This window comes from Ochotona princeps, chromosome 18 (genome assembly GCF_030435755.1).
Source record: "Ochotona princeps isolate mOchPri1 chromosome 18, mOchPri1.hap1, whole genome shotgun sequence".
Taxonomy (NCBI): Eukaryota; Metazoa; Chordata; class Mammalia; order Lagomorpha; family Ochotonidae; genus Ochotona; species Ochotona princeps.
The window spans coordinates 38,582,692-38,602,382 of NC_080849.1; the positions used below are offsets into that span (position 1 = coordinate 38,582,692).

The window sequence follows — 19,691 nt, forward strand, 5'->3', positions numbered from 1 at the left end:
GAGGAGGTTCCTGGCTCCTGACTTCCAAACAGTGCAACTCTGGCCATTGCAGTCACTCGGGGAGTGAATCACCAGATGGAAGATCGTCCTCTTTCTCTCTCCTCCTCTCTGTATATCTAACGTTGCAACAAAAAAATAGAAATAAATCTAAAAAAAAAAAAAACTTTTCAAGTACTTAAGACCGTCAGAGAATGAAGGCATATGACCGATAAGCTGATGAAGCATGATTGAGACGTAGCACAAGAGTGCAGGAGGAATATTGGGAGTCATTTGCTGCTGGGGATGATGGCTCTGGCCAGGAGGACTTCCTGAGGACTTCATCACAGTATAACAGATGACAGTCATTTCTTGCTGGACCAACTTTTTGGTACAAACATGAAAGACCAAATTGCATTTGCAAAGACATAAGGATCTGCAGCAATTCAGGAGGGTTTCTATAAAGTAGATGAAAACAAAAATACTTTCATGTTCGCATTGGGAAGTCTTCCTCCCATAGGATCACTTTGAATCACCAGACATGGCTGTTAGGACATGATGGTGGCATTTCTAATGCAGAGAGAAGATCCTTAATTTGTGCTTTAGGATTAAAAATGCTCAGTTGAAATTGTAGTTTCACATGTTTTCCTTTATTTGAAATTCATAGAAGAGCAGTGTAATTAGATATTTACTGGATATTGAATCTTAGTTTTCATAGTGAAAACCAAGCTCCTGCTTTTTATTGCTTTCCAATTGGCCTTGAGAATTTAGTTTCCCGTGTTTTATAGTTACAAAATAACGTCAGTGTCTTCACTTGAGTATACTCATTTTCAGTGAACAAGCAAATTAATACATCTAGGCGCTGTGGTATGGGATTCCTAGACATGTACAATGATTTAATACATTGTGACCTGGTGGAGAAGAGGAGATACTGTCTTTGATCTTGGCCTGTCACTTTAATGCATCAAGATGAGAACCAAGAGCTGAGGTTTTCTTGACAGACTGGAATGTTAGGTTAGTGTGACAAGTTGACATTTAATAAGGGGAATTGTAAAGATGTGCTCTAAGGCCCTTCCAAAATCTAAACCCTGTGCGGCTAAGGCTTTTGTTGACTTTTTTGAGTAAAATGATTTGTGAACTGATACGCTCCTAGCCTGAGAAATAGGAGCTCAGCATTGGGTGATTCTGCCGTAATGAAATCCCCTTAGTCAGGTGGAGTAGCACTTGTGAATAGAGCATTAAATGGGTTGTTGACAGACTGCAGGAAGTTCATAGAGCAACCCAACAAGACCACAGGTAGAGTAGAAACCGTGCCATAGGATAGTGCGCAGAGACAGGGATGTTTCACTCCAGAAAACAAGGCTGTTTATTCTCTTTCTGGTGGTTGACACTCAGTAGTACACTATCTTTTCCCTTTGTAAATGAGTGAGTTGTCTGTGGGGACACAAGTTGTGATGATAAATATCCTGTTTACTATGAACTTAGTTGTTTTAGTATGCTTAAAAATACTTACCCAAATCATTTATTAATGTAGTAGTTACAAAGGAGTAATTTTCTCTGACCGTTGCAGTGTGCTTCCAGGTACTTTCCTGCATTTCTAATGTACAGTTGGACATGTAGGTGTGTAAGCGTACATCAGGCTGGGGCCCACTTCTGGCTTTGGAGAGCCCTTCTCCTAGATTCTGATAAGATATTTTATACAGTCTCATAAAAGTTAAATTTTTATAATATGTTTGGATCTACAATATTTGCTTTTTTAAAAGGTGAATTTTTTATTAGCATGTAATACTTGTGTGTTTTTATGAGGGCACAGTGAAGTATTTCCTCACATTTGTACATCACAAGCCTCTCAGACCTCAAAACAAGACTGCTATATTTTTAAAAATTTATTGAAATATAAAACGTGCAGGAAAGCTTACATCCTTGATGTGTTCCTCACTTTTCGTAAATAGAACAAACTATGTGAACAGCACCCACATCAAGAAGCTGTAGGAGCCGCTGTTCACGACGGGAATGTTTGCTTCACTGACTGGGTTAGCAGCCTTTTCCCAGTTTCCCAGATGAACACAGCACAGGAAACATACAGGAACACAGATTAGGCATTTCCAACTCGTAGTCCCTAATTTCTTTTATTTATGCTCCTAGATCATCTAGAAAGAAACATAGAGTGTATTTGTTTCTTTTCTGTGAAGTCTGGAATCAGCATTATTAACCATTGTTTAATTATTCACATATTTATTGACCTGATATGAATTGTGTACCATCACAAATGCTTCTGATGCACTGGAGGCTAAGACAGGGTGCTTGGCTTTGGTAATGACTGTAGGAATAAATGACAGCCTGGGGTAATGTGGAACTTGGTGAGGTATGAAGTAGGAATTAAGGGCATCATTGTTCTCAAAGTCATTGTTCAGAGGCCGTAGGAAGAGACAGGAAGCATCAAAAATGGAGAGTCCCAGCAATAGAAGCAGCCACTGAAAGCCCATGTGAGGTTTGGCCTTCTGAGGCAGTGAGCAGGGATGTGGAAATAAAAATGTGACTAGGTAATGAGGTGTTCTAACCTTAGGCGTTAACGGCAAAGCTGAACTACTTGAGCTGTCCCAGTGTTCTGCGTACATATTCCCTGTAGCTTAGAGGTGATGGTGTGCTTGGTATGGTGGGTAGCAATGGTAATGGCTAGCTTCATCTCTAGTCTCCTAGATTCCCAGGCTGCTTCTATGTCTGCAGCAACCCTGGAAGTCTTGGAAGACTTTTTATAGTTCCTCCCCTGCACCTTTGCATAGTGTGATAAGTGAGGCTTAAGCTTTTCTGTGAAGTTGCTTCTTTGGTGTAAGCCAAAGCTGAACTCAGAGCTAACAGAAATGATACTTTATTTATATATTCTAAATCTCTTAAGATAGCCAATTGCTAATTTCTTTTCTTTAATGAAAACCTGGAGATAAGAACCTGAACTTTGAATGCTACCTTCTCCGTTTTCTGGCTGTGTAGTTTTGGTTAAGTTACATAACCATCTGGTGCGTCTCTAAAGTTGGGATGATAATAATACCCCCTATCAGTTATGAAGTTTTAGTGAATTAATTTTTTTAAGGTTTATTTATTTTATGTGAAAGGTGTAGTTACACAGAGATCTTCCAGCTACTGATAAACTCCCCAAATGACCTAAGTGGCCAGGGCTGGGCCAGGCCAGAGTCAGGAGCTTTACCTGGGTCTCATGTGGGTGTGGGGTCGTATGGACTTGAGTCATCTTTGGCTGCTTTCCCAAGGCACATTAACAGGGAGCTTGGTCTCCATCCAGTGCAAACATGATGCTGGTGTTGTAGGCAGTGACCTAACATTCTAGACAGCACCCACTGACCCCTAACAAATAAATGTGCTAAAGAGCTTTCATTAGCACTTAGGAATCATTGCAATATTTGTTGAAAAAATGAAAATAACCTTTGTAATCTTACATGGAAGTCTGTAAGTAACTTTTCAGCAACCTGCATGTTTAAGGTTCTGTACATATTCCTATCAATACTATTATTTTGAAACTAGAGGGTTTACTCCCCCAAGTGCCATAGCAACTGGTGCTGGGTCAAGCTAAAGCAGGGGACCAGGGAACTCAATCCATGTCTCCCATATAGTCCCAAGGAAATGAGCACTTGAGCCTCCCGCGGCATGCAGTAGCAGGGAACTCGCATAGGGAGCAAAGCTGGAGCTGTAACCAAGGTGCTCCACTGTGTGAGGCAGTTGTCTCAGCTGCTGTCTTAGCCGCTCAGCAAGATGTCTGCCCTAATGCTGTTTCTGAATGTTACTTTTCACAGTTCTAAGTTGTGAAATGTGTGAAACTCATTTATTTACTTACCTTTCTGAGATAAATGTGTAAAAGTAGTTCAGTATATAAGAATAATGCAGTTATTTATAATAGATAATATAGTGATTAAAGTAGTTAGAACTGTGGCTATAAACATAAATTCATCCCAACCCGAAAGAAATAGAACTCGGTGATCTGAAATCTAAGGCAACCAAAACCACAAAGTTTGTTGTTGAAATGAGAATTGAAATCATGTTCGCTTCATTCTTCATATGTCTCTGCAATGACTTTTCTAACAGGACCCTAACGGTTGAGTAACATGTGCTTTCGTTTTGCAGCTGTAGAAAGGACTCAGCAAAGAAAGCTTGAAGAATTACTTCTAGCAGCCGCAAGGGAAGGGAGAACATCAGAACTCACTGCGCTGGTAAAAGTCCACAAAGTGTTTCTTTACGCATCGGAAAAGTTTTATTTATTCTTCAGTTCATAATTAATGAACATGGCACCAAAAAGAATTGCAAACTTAAAAATAAGAGTGAAAATTTTTGAATACATGAAAATGGTGGACACGGTACTAGTTTAAGCAGGACACATTTTAAGCAGGATTTTTTTTTCTGAATCTCTTATTTTCAATCCTTCCTTTCCATTGAAAACCTGATAGATTAGAATTTGATTTTTCACAGTAAGTAGTATAAAGATAAAAACATTTTTTTTCCTTGGTAGCCTGATGAAAATTGAAACAACATATAAGGGTTCTTCAGAAGATTCATGGAAAATGTGCAGTGTCTTTTACTTCTATTTTTGTACAAACCATTTTAAGCCCCTTGTATTCTGAAAAAGCACATTTTTCTAAGCATGATGAGCGATACTTTGTAATGGGAGTGGTGTACTTATGGAAAGAAACATGCAAAGAATGAACAGCATTCTGGAGGTATTGATGTCATATGAGAGCAGACTGAAAGCTGTGCCATTTTATTCTTCTAATTAGGAGATCAACTTCCCAATGTCCATTTTCCTGCTGATTAAACATGAGGCTCTATGTTCGTTCTGAATTCAGCAGTGGAGCTTTGCCATTTGACTTAGAGTTATTTCAGCTTATTTCAGCTTATTTTATTTTAGATTTATTTTATTTTTATTGGAAAGGTGGATATACATAGAGGAGAGACAGAGAGGAAGATCTTCTGTCCGATGTTTCACTCCCCAAGTGGCCGCAACGGCTGGAGCTGGTCAGAGGTGTTTGTTTATTTAGTGGATAGCTTTATTCAAACTGGTCATCCTAATTTGAAAAAAAATATATATTCATGTATATTTTATAGTATCATTCTCTTGGGTTTTTTTTAAAGATTTATTTTTTTATTACAAAGTCAGATATACAGAGAGGAGGAGAGACAGAGAGGAAGATCTTCCGTCACTCCCCAAGTGAGCCGCAACGGCCCATGCTGCGCCGATCCGAAGCCAGGAACCAGGAACCTCTTCCATGTCTCCCACGTGGGTGCAGTGTCCCAATGCATTGGGCTGTCCTCTCCTGCTTTCCCAGGCCACAAGCAGGGAGCTGGATGGGAAGTGGAGCAGCTGGGATTAGAACCAGCGCCCATCTGGGATCCTGGTGCGTTCAAGGCGAGGACCTTAACCACTATGCCATCGCGCTGGGCCCTTCAGCTTATTTTAAAAGGCCTGTGGTCTTTAAGTATACTGGCTGAAATATTTTTAAATTTTCTGAGATGGAGACTATGTGAAGCTTCTCAAACAGTAAGGTAGAATGGCAGATTCAGTAGAACACTGCCATTTATACATTGAGCATTTGTGGTTTTGATTCTTCCAAAAGATTATCTGCTCAACTGATTTACTGATTTTGCTGTCATGAATGTGAATTGCAGGGCTGAAAGGAACAAGCAGATCTTAGTGAAACCTTTATTTCAGGGGCTCATGGAAGGGTGCTGGCATAGTATGTGTTATTTGTGGTCAGTTGAGTAGGGGACCCAGATATAGGACTGGAGTCCCCAGGCATCTGAGGACACGCATGGGGGTGGCAGGGTTGACTGGGGTAGTGAACAAGAAGCCACATGGATGGTCTAAGTGCCAGGGGGTCAGCTGTGGTCTAGACGCTGCTGGAGCACCTTCCTGGGATTAGGAGAGAGCATTTTTGAAACAAGATTTTGCATTTTATTTCTTTATTTGTTAGTTCAACAGACCCAGTCCTCCTGATGTGAACTGTTCGGATCAGCTTGGAAATACACCTTTGCACTGTGCAGCTTACCGGGGCCATAAGCAGTGTGCCATGAAGCTTCTGAAAAGTGGAGCAGACCCGAATCTGAGAAACAAAAATGGTAAGCATGTTGATGGCAGTCATTGTGGATCATTTTGCAGCTTGAAATAAAGTCATTGCTGTATGAAATTATTTTCAGGACCCAGCCCTTCTAAAACTGTTTGACCTCTTTGCTTTTGGAGCCCAAAGTGTTCACACAAGAAAAAAAGAACAAAACTATTGTTTCTCATTTAAGATTTAAATATGATAATGCCAACCTACTTCACAGGAAGCACTAATGATGACTAAGATAGGTCCAGCCCTCGGGGGCAAGATAAATGCAGTTGGTTTTTATTATTTGTAGTCATTGTGATCTATAAAGTGCCACTCACACTGAGTTAGCAGATGTGGAGCTCTTGTTCTTAGATTCCTGTGAGCCTAGAGTCACAGCTTTCTGAATCTACTGGTTAGTGTATAACCATTTTATGGGTGTTTTTGTTGCTAAAACATTTTACTTGATGTATATTGCAACTTCATTAGCAGTGACCTTATGGCCACCAGTTACAGTAGCTGGTGCCTGGACTCTAAGCTTTTTCTCTGTAAGGCATGCACACACTGCTAAGATGCTGGACTTGGGAACAGTAACCCTTCAGCATGGTGCCTTGGGCCATTTTGGACTGAGATCACTAACCAGAAGCACAGAAATGTGCAGTAGGCCTCCTGGAAAGCTGGAACAAAAAGGCTGGCCGTTGGCCTTGTTGTTCTACTTCAATCAGGAAAGTGCTGGGTAATTTAAATTTTTCGCCATTCTGAGGATGTCCTTGAGGTTACCAAAAATTCACAGATACTGGTTTTAGAGTTGCAAATAAATTTTAGCAATGAGCAGTTTGCAAATGCTCTGTGAGAGTCAACTGCATGACTAGTTAACCAAAAATGTAGCTGCTGAAGGTATCTTGGGTATATAAAAGAAGAGCATTCTATTGGGGGTCCCCTCCCCCACTTTTTTTTTTTTAACAGTGCTTCCCATTGCCTGTCAGCCAGTGACTAGGATTGGTCAGAGGTCCTTGTGAGGCCACATGTTCATCTCCATAAGAGCCTAAAGCACCCTCCTTGGTAATTGTTGGCTTATGTAACTGTCTCCCATGAGACTGAATTCTGCAGGGCAGTCGAATATTTTCCTATCTAGTTTACTCAGTGCTTAGATTAAGGTAGAACATATACCACCTGGTAAGGGTAAGGGTTACATGTTTTTAGAAGATTTGGAGTAATTGAAAATCATTTTATGAAGGAAGAGATACTTGGTATTAGACCCTAAAGTCCAAATAGGATTACATATTTTTTTTCCATTGCTAAATACTTACATTTGTATCTGTAGAGAAAGGTCCGCTCCATATGGTTCAAGTAGAAGTGTAGCTAACAGTGTTATTGTTAAATAAGATTTTGATAAGCATGAATTTGCGAGAGGATATTATAAACAGGGAACATAAGTAAAGGCATGAAAATAAAAAAATCAAGTTTGGGTGATAATTCCAGCTTGGTATTTCCTAGAGCACATGAACAGTATGATATGGGACAACCTTGTAAAGGCAGGTTAGATTTGTATCTCAGAATAGAAGTCACAAATAGTTTTCTGGTAGCCACAATTAAAAACCAAAAAGCAGGTGACATTAATTTTAAGGGAATTTTACTTAAAGGAACAGATCCAAAATACTGCTTCAACATGTAATTAGTAATTAAAAGTAATTATCAGTGGGATTTTACATTCTTTTAGCAGTTTGTCTGTGAAGTTTTGGTATTTTGTATTTGTACCACATCCAATACCTTTCAGCCACTGAATCACTACACGCATTCAGTGTGTCTTAACCCTGCAAACGTGAATCTGCTTTTTTCCTGCTCATTCATCAGACAAACTCAAGAGCTCGCTTAAACTTAGCTTCCCCAGTCAGGCCCTTAGAACACTAAGAAAAGGCTGTGCAGTTCAGTGACTCAGTGCCTGGTGCATGTTTCTGAAACAGTAAGTTCCACTGGGCAAAAGCCAGGTTAGCCAAAACGATTGAAGACTAGCAAGACAATAGAGAAGGTACTTGATGAATTTATTTTGACAGACCATATAGTTTTTTTTAAATTTATTTTTATTGCAAAGTCAGATAAACAAAGGAGGAGAGACAGACAGGAAGATCTTCCATCTGGTGATTCACTCCTCAAGTGACCGCAACGGCTGGAGCTGAGCCAGTCCGAAGCCAGGAGCCAGGAATTCCTCCAGGTCTCCCACATGGGTGCAGGGTCCCAAGGCTTTGTGCCGTCCTCGACTGCTCTCCCAGGCCATAAGCAGGGAGCTGTATGGGAAGTGGTGCTCCAGGATTAGAACTAGTGCCCATATGAGATCTCAGTGCATTCAAGGCAAGGACCTTAACCACTATGCTATCGGGCCAGGCCCTATATTTGGCCCTTTAATATTCTCCCTTAGTTCTTGGATACTTAGTTTTTAGTCATTTGTGGCACTCCCTCCAGTGAGTTTAGGGCCTGGGCTCTTGTGCTAGGGTTCCACTACAGACCGACCCGTAGTCGCTGCTCCATCTCACCACTGGCCACTTCCTGTGATCCCGTACTATGGGCACCCTGTTGTCTGTACAGCCTTCCTCCTACTTCGGATTCAAGCAGGGCCCAGAATTAGGGAGACACCAGGTGTCTTAAGTAACTAGGTTGTCAGTGGTGCTAATCTTGCCAAAACTTGCTGGCTGTTAGATCTGTGGGCCACCTGGACCTATCCTAGGCGGAACCTGCAGGGTATTGTGTCAGTGCTGTCTTCCTTGGGGCACCAGTGCAATGCACTGAGTTGGAAGTGATTTTGCTGTCAGCTTAGCACATGTGCAGCTCACTGTTGTCCTTCCAGTCCCACAGCCTCTGCCCTGTGACCCAAAATGCTGCCTGATGCAGCATTGGTGGAATTCTGGGTTTGCTGGCCGTTAAGTGTGGGGGCCACCTGGACCTATTTTGGGTGGAACTTGTAGGATGCCATGTCAGTACTGTTTTCCCTCGGAGAGCAGTACAGTGCACTGAGCTGTAAGTGATTTTGCCCCTGTGCTGAGTCGATCCAGATCAACCAAACAGAGATCCTTGTTGGAGGGAGGCAAGAGGGTCAGAATGTATAGGGCAAAGGTGTGCTTGGAGTAGAAGTTGGAAGTGTAGGTTGGGACGAGGCACTCTGAAGATGGACAAAGGGACCCAGAGGCAAGCAGCCCAGGCATCCCCTAGAGATGGACAACAAGGAAATAAACTCTGCTCTAAAGGGCCCAAAGGAATGCAGCTGTTTGCACTCTGATTTTATCCCAGGGAACAAAATTTTCTCCCAGGCTGTAAGATAATCCGTTCGTATTGTTTCAAGCATATGTATATGTGTGTGTGTGTGTGTGTGTGTGTGTATATATATATATATATAGGTTTTTTTTAACACAAAACATAGAAAAAAGATATCATGATTTTAGGCTGGAAAGCGTGAATGACCATGGAACCTGTCCAGTTTTCTGAGGTTAATCTGATTTGCTGGCTAGTGGTGTACTACCAAAAAGAGACTACAAAAAGAGACCACAAAGTATGGGTGTGATAACTTGTGCAGGAAATTTTTGAAGAGAAGAAGTTGTAGTCTTGAGGGACAGGTGGGTGGCAGCAATGCAGGAATACTGTATGTTGCAGCATCAGCTTGGTAGTTTAGTTAAGTTTTTGATGATTTTTCTCTGTTTTACACAGAGCAGAAGCCCTTTGATCTTGCACAAGGTGCTGAAATGAAGCACATTCTTCTTGGTAACAAGGTATGTCATAATGGATTAAACTTAATAGTTTTTAGAAATTTCGTAGTTTGAGAGGTGATGAGGGAGAGCACTGCCATGTGCTGGTTCACTTGTCTACTGGCCATCAAAGTGGGGTGGACTGGGGCCAGTGGCAGCAACTGAGCAGAGTCCAGGTGGCTCATTTCGGTGGCCGGAACCCAGTTGAGTTGTCTCACTGCTGCCTCTCAGGGAGTGCATTGGTAGGAAGCTGGTGTTGGGAATAGAACTCAAGCTCTCTGCTGTGGGATGTGGGTGGATATCTTAACTGCTCGGCAAAATATCCTCTCCTTACAACAAAATGTTGAATGCTTGTACTCAACACATACATTTTTTAATGGAAAATGTGTTTTCATCAGGTCATTTACAAAGCATTGAAACGACACGAAGGCCCTCTTTGGAAGGTAGGTGGGAACAGTTTTCAAATTATGGCTGGAAAGAAGTTGACTCAGGTGAAGAAATTCTGTTGAAATTGGTTTTCAGTCATTTCTAAATAACAGATGGTCCCTAGCTTAGAATTTTTAATCTCTTGACATTATAGTAGTGCTGACTTCAGTATAGTAGTGCCACCTGTTCAGTGGAAAGTCTACTCTGAATGTTGATCTTCCCTGGGCAAACAATTGGTGGGCTAGTATTCGGGCTCTCCTGTGCTCACCAGGGAATTGTGCCTGCCAATCATCCTGATGTTCCCAGGGGGAGGCCACTGAAAATTCTCAGTGACCTGTGTTGCCAGAGTACTCTGGATGTTCAGTGTTTGCACACCCACATTGTAACTACTGTGGTGCCTCTGTGTGTGTGTGTGTGTGTGTGAGGCATTCCACACTTCATTATAAAATGGGCTATGTATTTGATAATTTGCCCAAGTGTAGGCTAATGTAAATGTCCTGAGCTTGCTTAAGGGAGGCCAGAGGAGCTAGGCTGTGAAGAGGGTTAGGTGTATTAAGGGTGTTTTCTTTCAGCTTAGATTTCTTTTCAACTGATGGTTTATTGAGATGTAACCATGACCCTTTTTGAATCTTAGAGTGTGCTTGAATTTGCAGAGGCTTCCACTGATACGTTGGTGGTCTGATTCTTCTAGTTGACTAAGTTTATATGGAACAAATGGGAAAAATACTCTCTTCTCAATGAACCGAGGAATCATAGCATTATTTTTTGCTCTGAATTTTAAACTTGGACTTAGGAGGCCAGCAGCAATTGAATTGTCACAGGAAGCATATATGAAATTCTTCCAGTTTTGAAAATAATGTGTATTGAAGTACAGTTATTTTTTATAATTAACCATGTTAGAGCACATAGTTCGTTTGCATTTACAAACAGTCCCCCTGTAATAGAGGCTTACATTATGTAAGATAAATTTAGGATAATTTTCTGAACATACACTTCATTAATGACTTTGAGGAAATTGTCTTTGAGTCCCATAACTGGCGTATTTCTTTTTTTTAAAGATTTGCTTTTTATTATTATTTTTTTTTATTACAAAGTCAGATATACAGAGAGGAGGAGAGACAGAGAGGAAGATATTCTGTCTGATAATTGACTCTCCAAGTGAGCCGCAACGGCCCATGCTGCGCCGATCCGAAGCCAGGAACCAGGAACCTCTTCCAGGTCTCCCACGTGGGTGCAGTGTCCCAAATCTTTGGACCATCCTCAACTGCTTTCCCAGGCCACAAGCAGGGAGCTGGATGGGAAGTGGAGCTGCCGGGATTAGAACCGGCGCCCATATGGGATCCCGGTGCGTTCAAGGTGAGGACTTTAGCTGCTAGGCCATGCCGCTGGGCCCTTCTGGTGTATTTCTTAAAAATAACTATTAGCATTGTCAAAACCACAAACCGTCCATCATTGATATTTTTAGTATGGCATTTTTTTCTTTTCCTGTCACTATACTGTGTGTGGTATGTTCTCATTCCTATATTCAGTGACTGATTTCATGTTTGATCATTTTCTAGTGTTCAGTGCTCCCATCTAGATGAAAGACTCCAGCATAGCTATCACAACTTAGTTACTTTTAATCAGTCAAGTATTTGAATCCAAATGTGTCAGCTTGGGAAATTTTTCTCATTTTGCCTTTAGAGTTCAAGGTTTTTTGGATGGAGATTATTCTGGGTGGTATTAGAACATGGAGTCCTTTCATGGTATAGGAAACAGTGAGTATTACAATTCTTAAATTCTAGTACTGAAATGACATTTTCCCGTATAAGACTGTTTCTTTTGTGTTGATAAACTCACCGTTTCTTTTGAAGGCCTGATGCAGCCCGTAATGTGTATCGCCAGGGATGCAAACACCTGACTCAAGCAGTGTGCACGGTAGGTGGGAGACACAGGCCTTCTCGTAAACTCTAAGTCAGTTTTGTGATGGTCCCAAAGTGTTTGTGAAGTCTTGAGGCATTATGAAATGGTGTAGAAAACGTTTGTTTGAGATCAAATGAAAAGAAATGTAAAATCTGTTTTGAAATTTTTTTTAAAAAAATACAATCAGCTTTTATTTCTATCTTTGCACTTGGGTGGAATGAAAGCTGACATGTCCAAAAGCATGTAAATGGGGATTTTCACATCTGTCATGTGTGTTGGGATGTGTGTGTATTGGAACATAGGTAAATGCAGGTAATGTATATTTTCTGGGGGTTAAAATCAGACTGGAAGCCTGTATCAAAAGCAAGAGTCTTTAATTTTCTGCATTCACTTCACTGTTTCACTTTTCACAGCCAGGAAAATAACTGAGTTGTTTTTTTTCCAAGATGGAAGCCAGGCATACTTCCTTATTTCATGCTTCAAATCCCTTTTGTTGCCAACACAGTGCAGTGGTCTCTTTGCCTTCAGAGCTTGAAACTTACCTTTCTCAAGGTGTGTACTCTCAGGGGACCAGTGGTACTCCCTGTGGGGACTCACACCCTCAGGCAGCTTCCCCAGCAGTACGTCCCAGTGACATACTCTGTAGCCCTTGCCCCTTTCACAGTGGTTCAAGGGGCTGGAAAACCTCTTCAATTTTACCTGTTTAATCTCTTGCCTTGAGTTGGTATAGTCTTGGCCATTCTGTTTCGTTCCTGCTCTTGATTTATCTACTTAATGAATAGCTGAGTTTTACTTGGGTTATTTGTTTTATTATTCTTTTTCTTTTTAATTCTTCCTTTTCTTCAAAGTTTTATTTGAAATAGAGACAGATTTTCCATCTATCGATTCACTCTCCCAAATGTCCACAACAGCCAAGGCTGAGCCAGGTGGAAGCTGGGAGCCCAGAACTTCATCTGAGTCTTGGATATGAGTAGCAGCAGCTCACCTACTCCATGCCACAACTGCTTCCCTGCTGTGCTTTCTCACCTGTAGGACCTAAGGGTAGTGCAGGCACAGGGCGAGCTTGCTATGCCACTATACCAGCCCCCTCAGTTTGCTTCTTACGTGACATATACCATTCAAGCGTTCAGCTTTTCACAATTGAATTATTAGGTGTATGTGTTGCATAGCTGATCTTACTCTTGTTGAGGAATTTCTCTTCATTTTCTGGTTTACTAAGAGCTGTCGTGTGAAACTTGAATTATGTCACATGCTTTTCTCATAGAAATGACCTATGACGTTCCTCATTCCATCAGTGTGGTAAATTGGGATTGGTAGGCTTTAGGATACTAATAAACTAATGGTGTCCAAATCTCACATGGTTATTACGTACTAATGTGTTAATATTTTTTACCAGTTAATGTTAAGAAATTTTATGTGTTCACCTCCATCCCGGGCTCTTGTGCTTTCCAGAGTGTGCTGTGGCCTAGTAGGAAAGTTCACCATGTTCCCCCACTAAGCCTGCTCCCAGCCCTGGATCTCATGTGTGCTGGTGGGTGCTTTAGGCCTGCTTGGCGTAGTGTGCCCTCAGTGCTAGCCTTTGTATGTACCACAGCAAGTGCTATGGCTTGTCCCAGCCCAGCACTTCTCTTACCTCTCCACACGCAAATCAGTGAGTGCTATAGTCCCACAGAGGAAGCCCATACCCTAAAGAACATGCCTCCAGATTCAGTTCTTTTGCATTCTTGAGGTTGCATTGGCCCAGCCTGATTACCCCACTTCCCATTCTGACAATTGTGGGTGAGTCTTGTGTCCTGGCTTACCCAGACATGCCCCCCAGCTCCAGTTTCTATGTGCATAAGAAGGCAAAGGGCTATGCTGTTTGGCCCAGGCCAGTGGATGCCTTGGGCCTGTCCCAGACATGCCCTCCAGTTGCCCCTCTAAACTACCTGGTTTCAGCTCCCTTGCCTACCTGATAGTGCTGTAGCCTGGTCTGTGGAGGCCCCCAGAGGTTATTTATCTCATGTCAAACATACCCTCGGCTGTTCCCATATAATACCCTCCTAGACTCCCTTCCCTGTGCAGTCTTAAGCCCCTCAGCTTGAGGGACGAGGTGGTGTGTCCCAGGCTGACGTTCCTTGCCTTCCTCACATATCTTTAACAAAAAGTGTGTGTGTGTGTGTGTGTGTGTATTTTAAAAATCTTACATAAAAAATTCTTCTGTCCAATGATTCACTCCCCAAGTGGCTGTAGCGGTTGGAGCTGAGCCAATCCGAAGCCAGGAGCTTCTTCCATGTCTCCCACGTGGATGCAGGGTCCCAAGGCATTGGGCCATCCTTGACTGCTTTCATAAGCCACAAATAGAGAGCTGGATGGGAAGTTGGGCTGCCGGGATTAGAACCAATGCCCAGCGATTTCTAAGGAAGAACTTAAGCTGCTAGGCCACCACACCGGGCCTGTATTCTGACTTTCTAATAAAAAAAATTATGAAGATTTATTGTATTTTTATAGGAAAAGCAGAGTGACAAAGTAAAAGAACAAGTAAACAAGCATGCCTGTGCAATATCTTCCATGCACTGATTCACTCCTCACATGGTTGCGACTTCTGGGACCGGGTCTAATCAACCAGAAGTATGTCTTCATCTGGTTCTCATGGTCCCAGGTCCTTTTGCCATCCTCTGACGCATTCTCAGACACATTGATAGGGAGCTGGATCCTAGGCAGAGTTTCAGGATTTGAACCTGTGTTCATGTGGAGTGCCTACATTAAGTGGCTGCTTAAACCACCCTGCCTGCCTGCCACCCCCCCCTGTAATTCCAGCTGCTTGAGTTTAGGTTCTTGGTTGAAACCTATTGTTTTTCCCAGTACAGTCATTTAAAGCTCTTTCCTATTTCCAGCTGTTTTTTTTTCATTCTTCTAATTTTACATTCTATTTTCATTATTCACTTCAAAATTTTTTCTAATTTCTGTAGTGTTTTCTTTGAGTCCTGTAATACTGAGACATTTAATTTTTATATAATTAGGACTTTCCTTGTTTATGATTTCATTTTTACCACTGAGCATATTATCATGTAATTTTCCTTGTGCCAGGTAGTACTGAGACTTGTGATTCCATGGGTTATCTCAAGACAAGTGCACTTGAACAGTAATGTGTGTTTTGATACTTAGTGTAGGCTCCTATCAATATTAATCTTGTTATGTTGTTCATAGCTTCTGAGTCTTGTTCTGTTATTGAACACATATGTTTAGGATTGTTATCTTCCTTTGGTCTTTATCATGTGGTAGCCCTCTTATATTTGTTTTGAAATCAATTTTGTCTGATATTATGACCTTAGGCTCTTTGTTTAGTATCTCTTTTCTCTGTCAATTTAATTTTAGTCTGTGTCTTTATATTTTCTGTTTCTCCTACTGATAGAATATGTTTTAATCAGTATTTTGATATTTACCTTTCAATTAGGCATGTTTGTGTGTTTTACTTTGTGATTCAGGTAATTCTGGAGAGTTGGCCAGGTTCCTGGTTAATGTTTTCATTTTAGAAAACGGATTTCTTGGTTGAGCATGTAAGCCCTGCTTTAGAGCAGCTCTGATCTCAATTCAGATAGATTGTGAGTAGTTGGGAATCTTTTCTGTGCCAATACGGTTCATGGGTCAGTTAGAGACGTGTGTATGTAAACTGTGAGAACCCCTCATCTGGCTGTTTCCCTTCGTGGATTCTTTGTTCCCTTTAGTAGTCATGACATCCCTCCCCCTCTGCCCCAACTTCTGGCTTTGCTTTTAGTCGTATCAATACAGGGCAGGTGTTGGTTCCGTGGACCGAACCTCTTCTTGGAAAGCCCACATTCCATACCTGAGTGCGTGAGTCATTTGCACCTCTGCTTCTGGTCCGGCTTCCTGCTATGTGCTTAGGAAGCTGCAGAATTCTTGGGAAGCCCAAATTTTGGATTCCTGCTACCTGCTTGGCAGATCTGGATCAAGTTCAAGGCTGCTGGCTTTGGCTTGGCCCAACCTCAGCTATTGTGGGCTTTTAGACTCTGAATCAATAAATGAAGATTCTGTCTCCCTCTGCTTGCATTGGAAGTGGAGCAGCCAGTCCTTGAACTGCTGGTTATATTGAATTTCTGGCATTTCAGGCAGTGGCTTAATTCATTGCATCACCATGCCAAACTTGAAAAATTATTTGATTTTTATCTTTTTTCTCATTCTTTTGGACTCAGTGAAACACAAACACAACAATTACGGAGCAGTATGAATAAGAAAATAGAACCTGGTATAGAAAGGGTTTTATGATTCAAAGTTATACTTAGTAGAAAAAGGGCTAAACTATGCAAGATGGACTGATATTTACTTTGAGGAAGTAGGAATGTGAAAGTCAGGTTTGACACAGATAAGTCATGGTACATTTCATATTCCCACTGTAAAAGTGATATCTTGTTTTCATCAATCAGTTTAAGTCTTCATTTCGGTATTAAATCAAGTTTGTACTTTAACCTTTGTATATAGATAATTTGAGAATCCTTTTATGTGAATAAATGTTGTTACTGATTTTATACCCAAGGTAAAAGCTACTGATAGCCGCCTCTTCTTTATTAAGTGCTTTGATGACACCATTCACAGCTTCCGAGTTCCTAAGAATAACCTTCAGCAGTCAAGAGAGGTGAGCATATGGATTCATATGTATTCATAACACATACATGAAAGAGCAATTAAATTTTTTTTTTTAAGATTGTTTTATTTTTATTGCAAAGTCAGACATAGAGAGAGGAAGATTGTCCCGTCTGATTCACTCCCAAAGTGGCTGCAACGGTCAGAGGTCAGCCGATCTGAAACCAGGAACCCAGAGCTTCTTCTGGGTCTCCTATGTGGGTGCAGGATCTCAGGACTTTGGACTGTCTTCGACTGCTTTCCCAGGCCACAAGCAGGGAGCTGGATGGGAAGTGGGGCTGCTGGAATTAGAACTGTCCATATGGAATCCCGGTGCGTGCAAGTGAAGGACTTTAGCCTTTAGGCTACAGCACCAGGCCCTGAAAGAGCAATTTTATGAAGCTTTTGAAATTTGGCCCATGAATTAGTTCTTTATCAGCATATGGTTTGTAATTTTTTGTTTCAATTCGCTGAATGTCTTCTAAGGAAAGCTAAGGGATTATTCAATTTACTCTTGAATTGTTAGGTGAGAAAATAGGAAGCTATGGTTGAAATGATTTCTCAAGACAATGCTACTTGTAAGAGAAAACATGGACTACATCTGGGCGTTGTACTATTTACTTCATTATAGTTTAGGCTTCTTTCCATCCTGAATTAAACAGCGGCAGCATATGAGAAAATTTGGATTCAGTTGAGTGAAATTCATGATACAAGTATTTACTGGAGAATTCATATTAAATCACAGTGGTATGCATCAGCCTGTGTTTCTTTTTCTTTTTTTTTTTTCTTTTTTTCTGGGTTTGTAAATCTTGGATTGAAAAAAATCTGTTTTCCAAAGTGACTAAGTTGACTCTTCAAAGCAGTTCAATGCATGACTTTTTCAGTATTCATAAAATGGAAAGATCTGATCCTGAATAAAGGTGTAAGAAAATAGGGAAGATGTAAGACAGGTATTTTTCAGCTAAATGGGTCTTCTTTTGAGATGTTCTTGAGATTTGTGTAAGCGACAATAAAAGTTCAACAGAGCAGTTGTTTGCTATCCTAAAATAGCTTGTATTTCTGGTGCTTATTTGATTAAAAGTTATTAAATTGTGTATGAAGCCATTATTATATAGCAACTATTCATAAGTGTTAACCTGTAATTTTAAGTGGAAGAAAATTGTTTACCAACTTTTAAAGTTCTATAATGTACAGTGAATAAGTAAATTTGTATTTAATATTTAAAAAAATACAGGAAAAACTTTTAGCCAAATTGTAGATAGGAGAGCTTCATCATTACTTTGTTTTTTGGGTCCTTGAAATGCATTTCTCCATATAAATCTTATGCTTTTCAGATAACTGTCATATTATCTCTTGGTAATAAAATTGGTTTTCATATTTCTTTAACTCTGGGGACTCTTCCAGAATTGGTTGGAAGCAATAGAAGAGCATTCTGCCTACAGCACTCACTACTGTTCCCAGGACCAGGTGACTGAGGATGAAGAGGAAGATGGTGTTTCGACTGTAGACCTGAAGGAATCCTTAGAGGTAGGGAAATGTCAGTGGCCTTTATGGCTCACTGAGTCATGCAGGTTTCATAAAAACCACATTTCCTGATCCTACTTGAAGTTAGAAGGGGTTGGCCTAATGTAGGAAAAGGGCAAGAAATTTTGGTAGTGGTGGTATTTCTGTAAAATGTCAAGGTTGCTGTATTTTAGGGAGCCAGATATAATCTGAGAACTGTTGCAATTATGATAGTAATAGTGTGCTATGGAGTTGACTAAAATTTAGAGAAACTGGCTGTTTTATGAAAGTATCAGGAGACTGGATCAGTAATTGTCATGCGATTTAATAAAAAGAAAAAACAACTTTGTAGTTGAATTCACAATAACAAAAACTTGAAATCAACCCAGACGGGCATCAACTGAGGACCGGGTAAGGAAAATGCAGTATATATCTAATGGAATTCTACTTGACCATAAAAAAGAGTGGAATCTTGTCTTCCAACGAAATGAATGCAATTGGAAACCATAAGCCAATCTGAGGAAGGAAATACCGTAGTGTTTCTCTGATAGGCAGTAGCTAATGTAGAATATGTAAAGTGTTGGAATGGAATGGTCACTTAGGGGTATTGTTGTTTTTAGCCTGCATTTATACTCCTGTGGATTTGTGCTCTGTGTATGTTTACTTGTTTAATATTAGAATTACTGGCAAATTAAGCACGTGACTATAGAGCATATTAAAATTATGCCTTTGCAAAAACTGGTGAGGGGGATGGAGGGAGGGGTGTTGGAGGGGAGCAAGGGACTCAGGGAAGTGTCATGGTCTTAGAACTGTACCTATGGAATTCACAAACTCTTCTCTTTATATTAATGGTTTGTAAAGATTTACTTATTTTTATTGAAAAGGCAGATTTAAAGAGAGAAAGAGACAGATCTTCCATCTCTTGATTGATTCCCTAAATGGCCATAATGGCCAGAGCAGAGCTGATTCGAAGCCAGGGGCCTGGAGCTTCTTCTGGGTCTTCTACATAGGGACACGGTCCCAAGGATCTGGGCCATTCTCTGTTGCCTTCCCAGGCCACAAGCAGAGACTAGGTCAGAAGTGGAGCACCCAAGACACGAACCAGTGCTCACATGGGATTCTGGCACTTGCAGGTAAAGGACTAACTTATGAAGCCACTGTGCTGACCCCATTAATAAGCTTGTTTTAAAGATACAAAGTTTCAAAGAAAAATGTGATTTTGTAATTGATTTCTGACAGCAATGGAAATAGGCACATTCTGTTCCTATTTGTGTCTCTTGTGGTAATACTCTCAGAGGCCTCTGAAAGTTGGATCTTGAGATATAATGATGTGGACATTGGTCTTCATGTGTCTTTGTGTTACATTTTTTTTTTAATTTTTTTTAATTATTCATTATTTAACTTCATTAATTACATTGTATTATGTGACACAGTTACATAGATA

The 19,691-nt window shown here is 40.8% G+C and overlaps 1 protein-coding gene across 4 annotated transcripts in view; it reads left to right on the forward strand.

Moving 5' to 3' along the window:
- OSBPL1A (oxysterol binding protein like 1A) overlaps positions 1–19,691 on the forward strand; it is a 197,820-nt gene that overhangs the window by 38,336 nt on the left and 139,793 nt on the right. For 3 of the 4 annotated variants that reach the window (XM_058677085.1, XM_058677087.1, XM_058677088.1), the window contains 8 exons: positions 4,108–4,193; positions 5,949–6,093; positions 9,759–9,820; positions 10,195–10,239; positions 11,906–11,979; positions 12,076–12,139; positions 16,659–16,757; positions 18,149–18,271. In XM_058677085.1, the coding sequence (XP_058533068.1) occupies positions 4,108–4,193; positions 5,949–6,093; positions 9,759–9,820; positions 10,195–10,239; positions 11,906–11,979; positions 12,076–12,139; positions 16,659–16,757; positions 18,149–18,271 (698 nt within the window). The remainder of the gene's footprint in view (positions 1–4,107; positions 4,194–5,948; positions 6,094–9,758; positions 9,821–10,194; positions 10,240–11,905; positions 11,980–12,075; positions 12,140–16,658; positions 16,758–18,148; positions 18,272–19,691) is intronic. The other variant, XM_058677086.1, reaches the window with a different exon arrangement.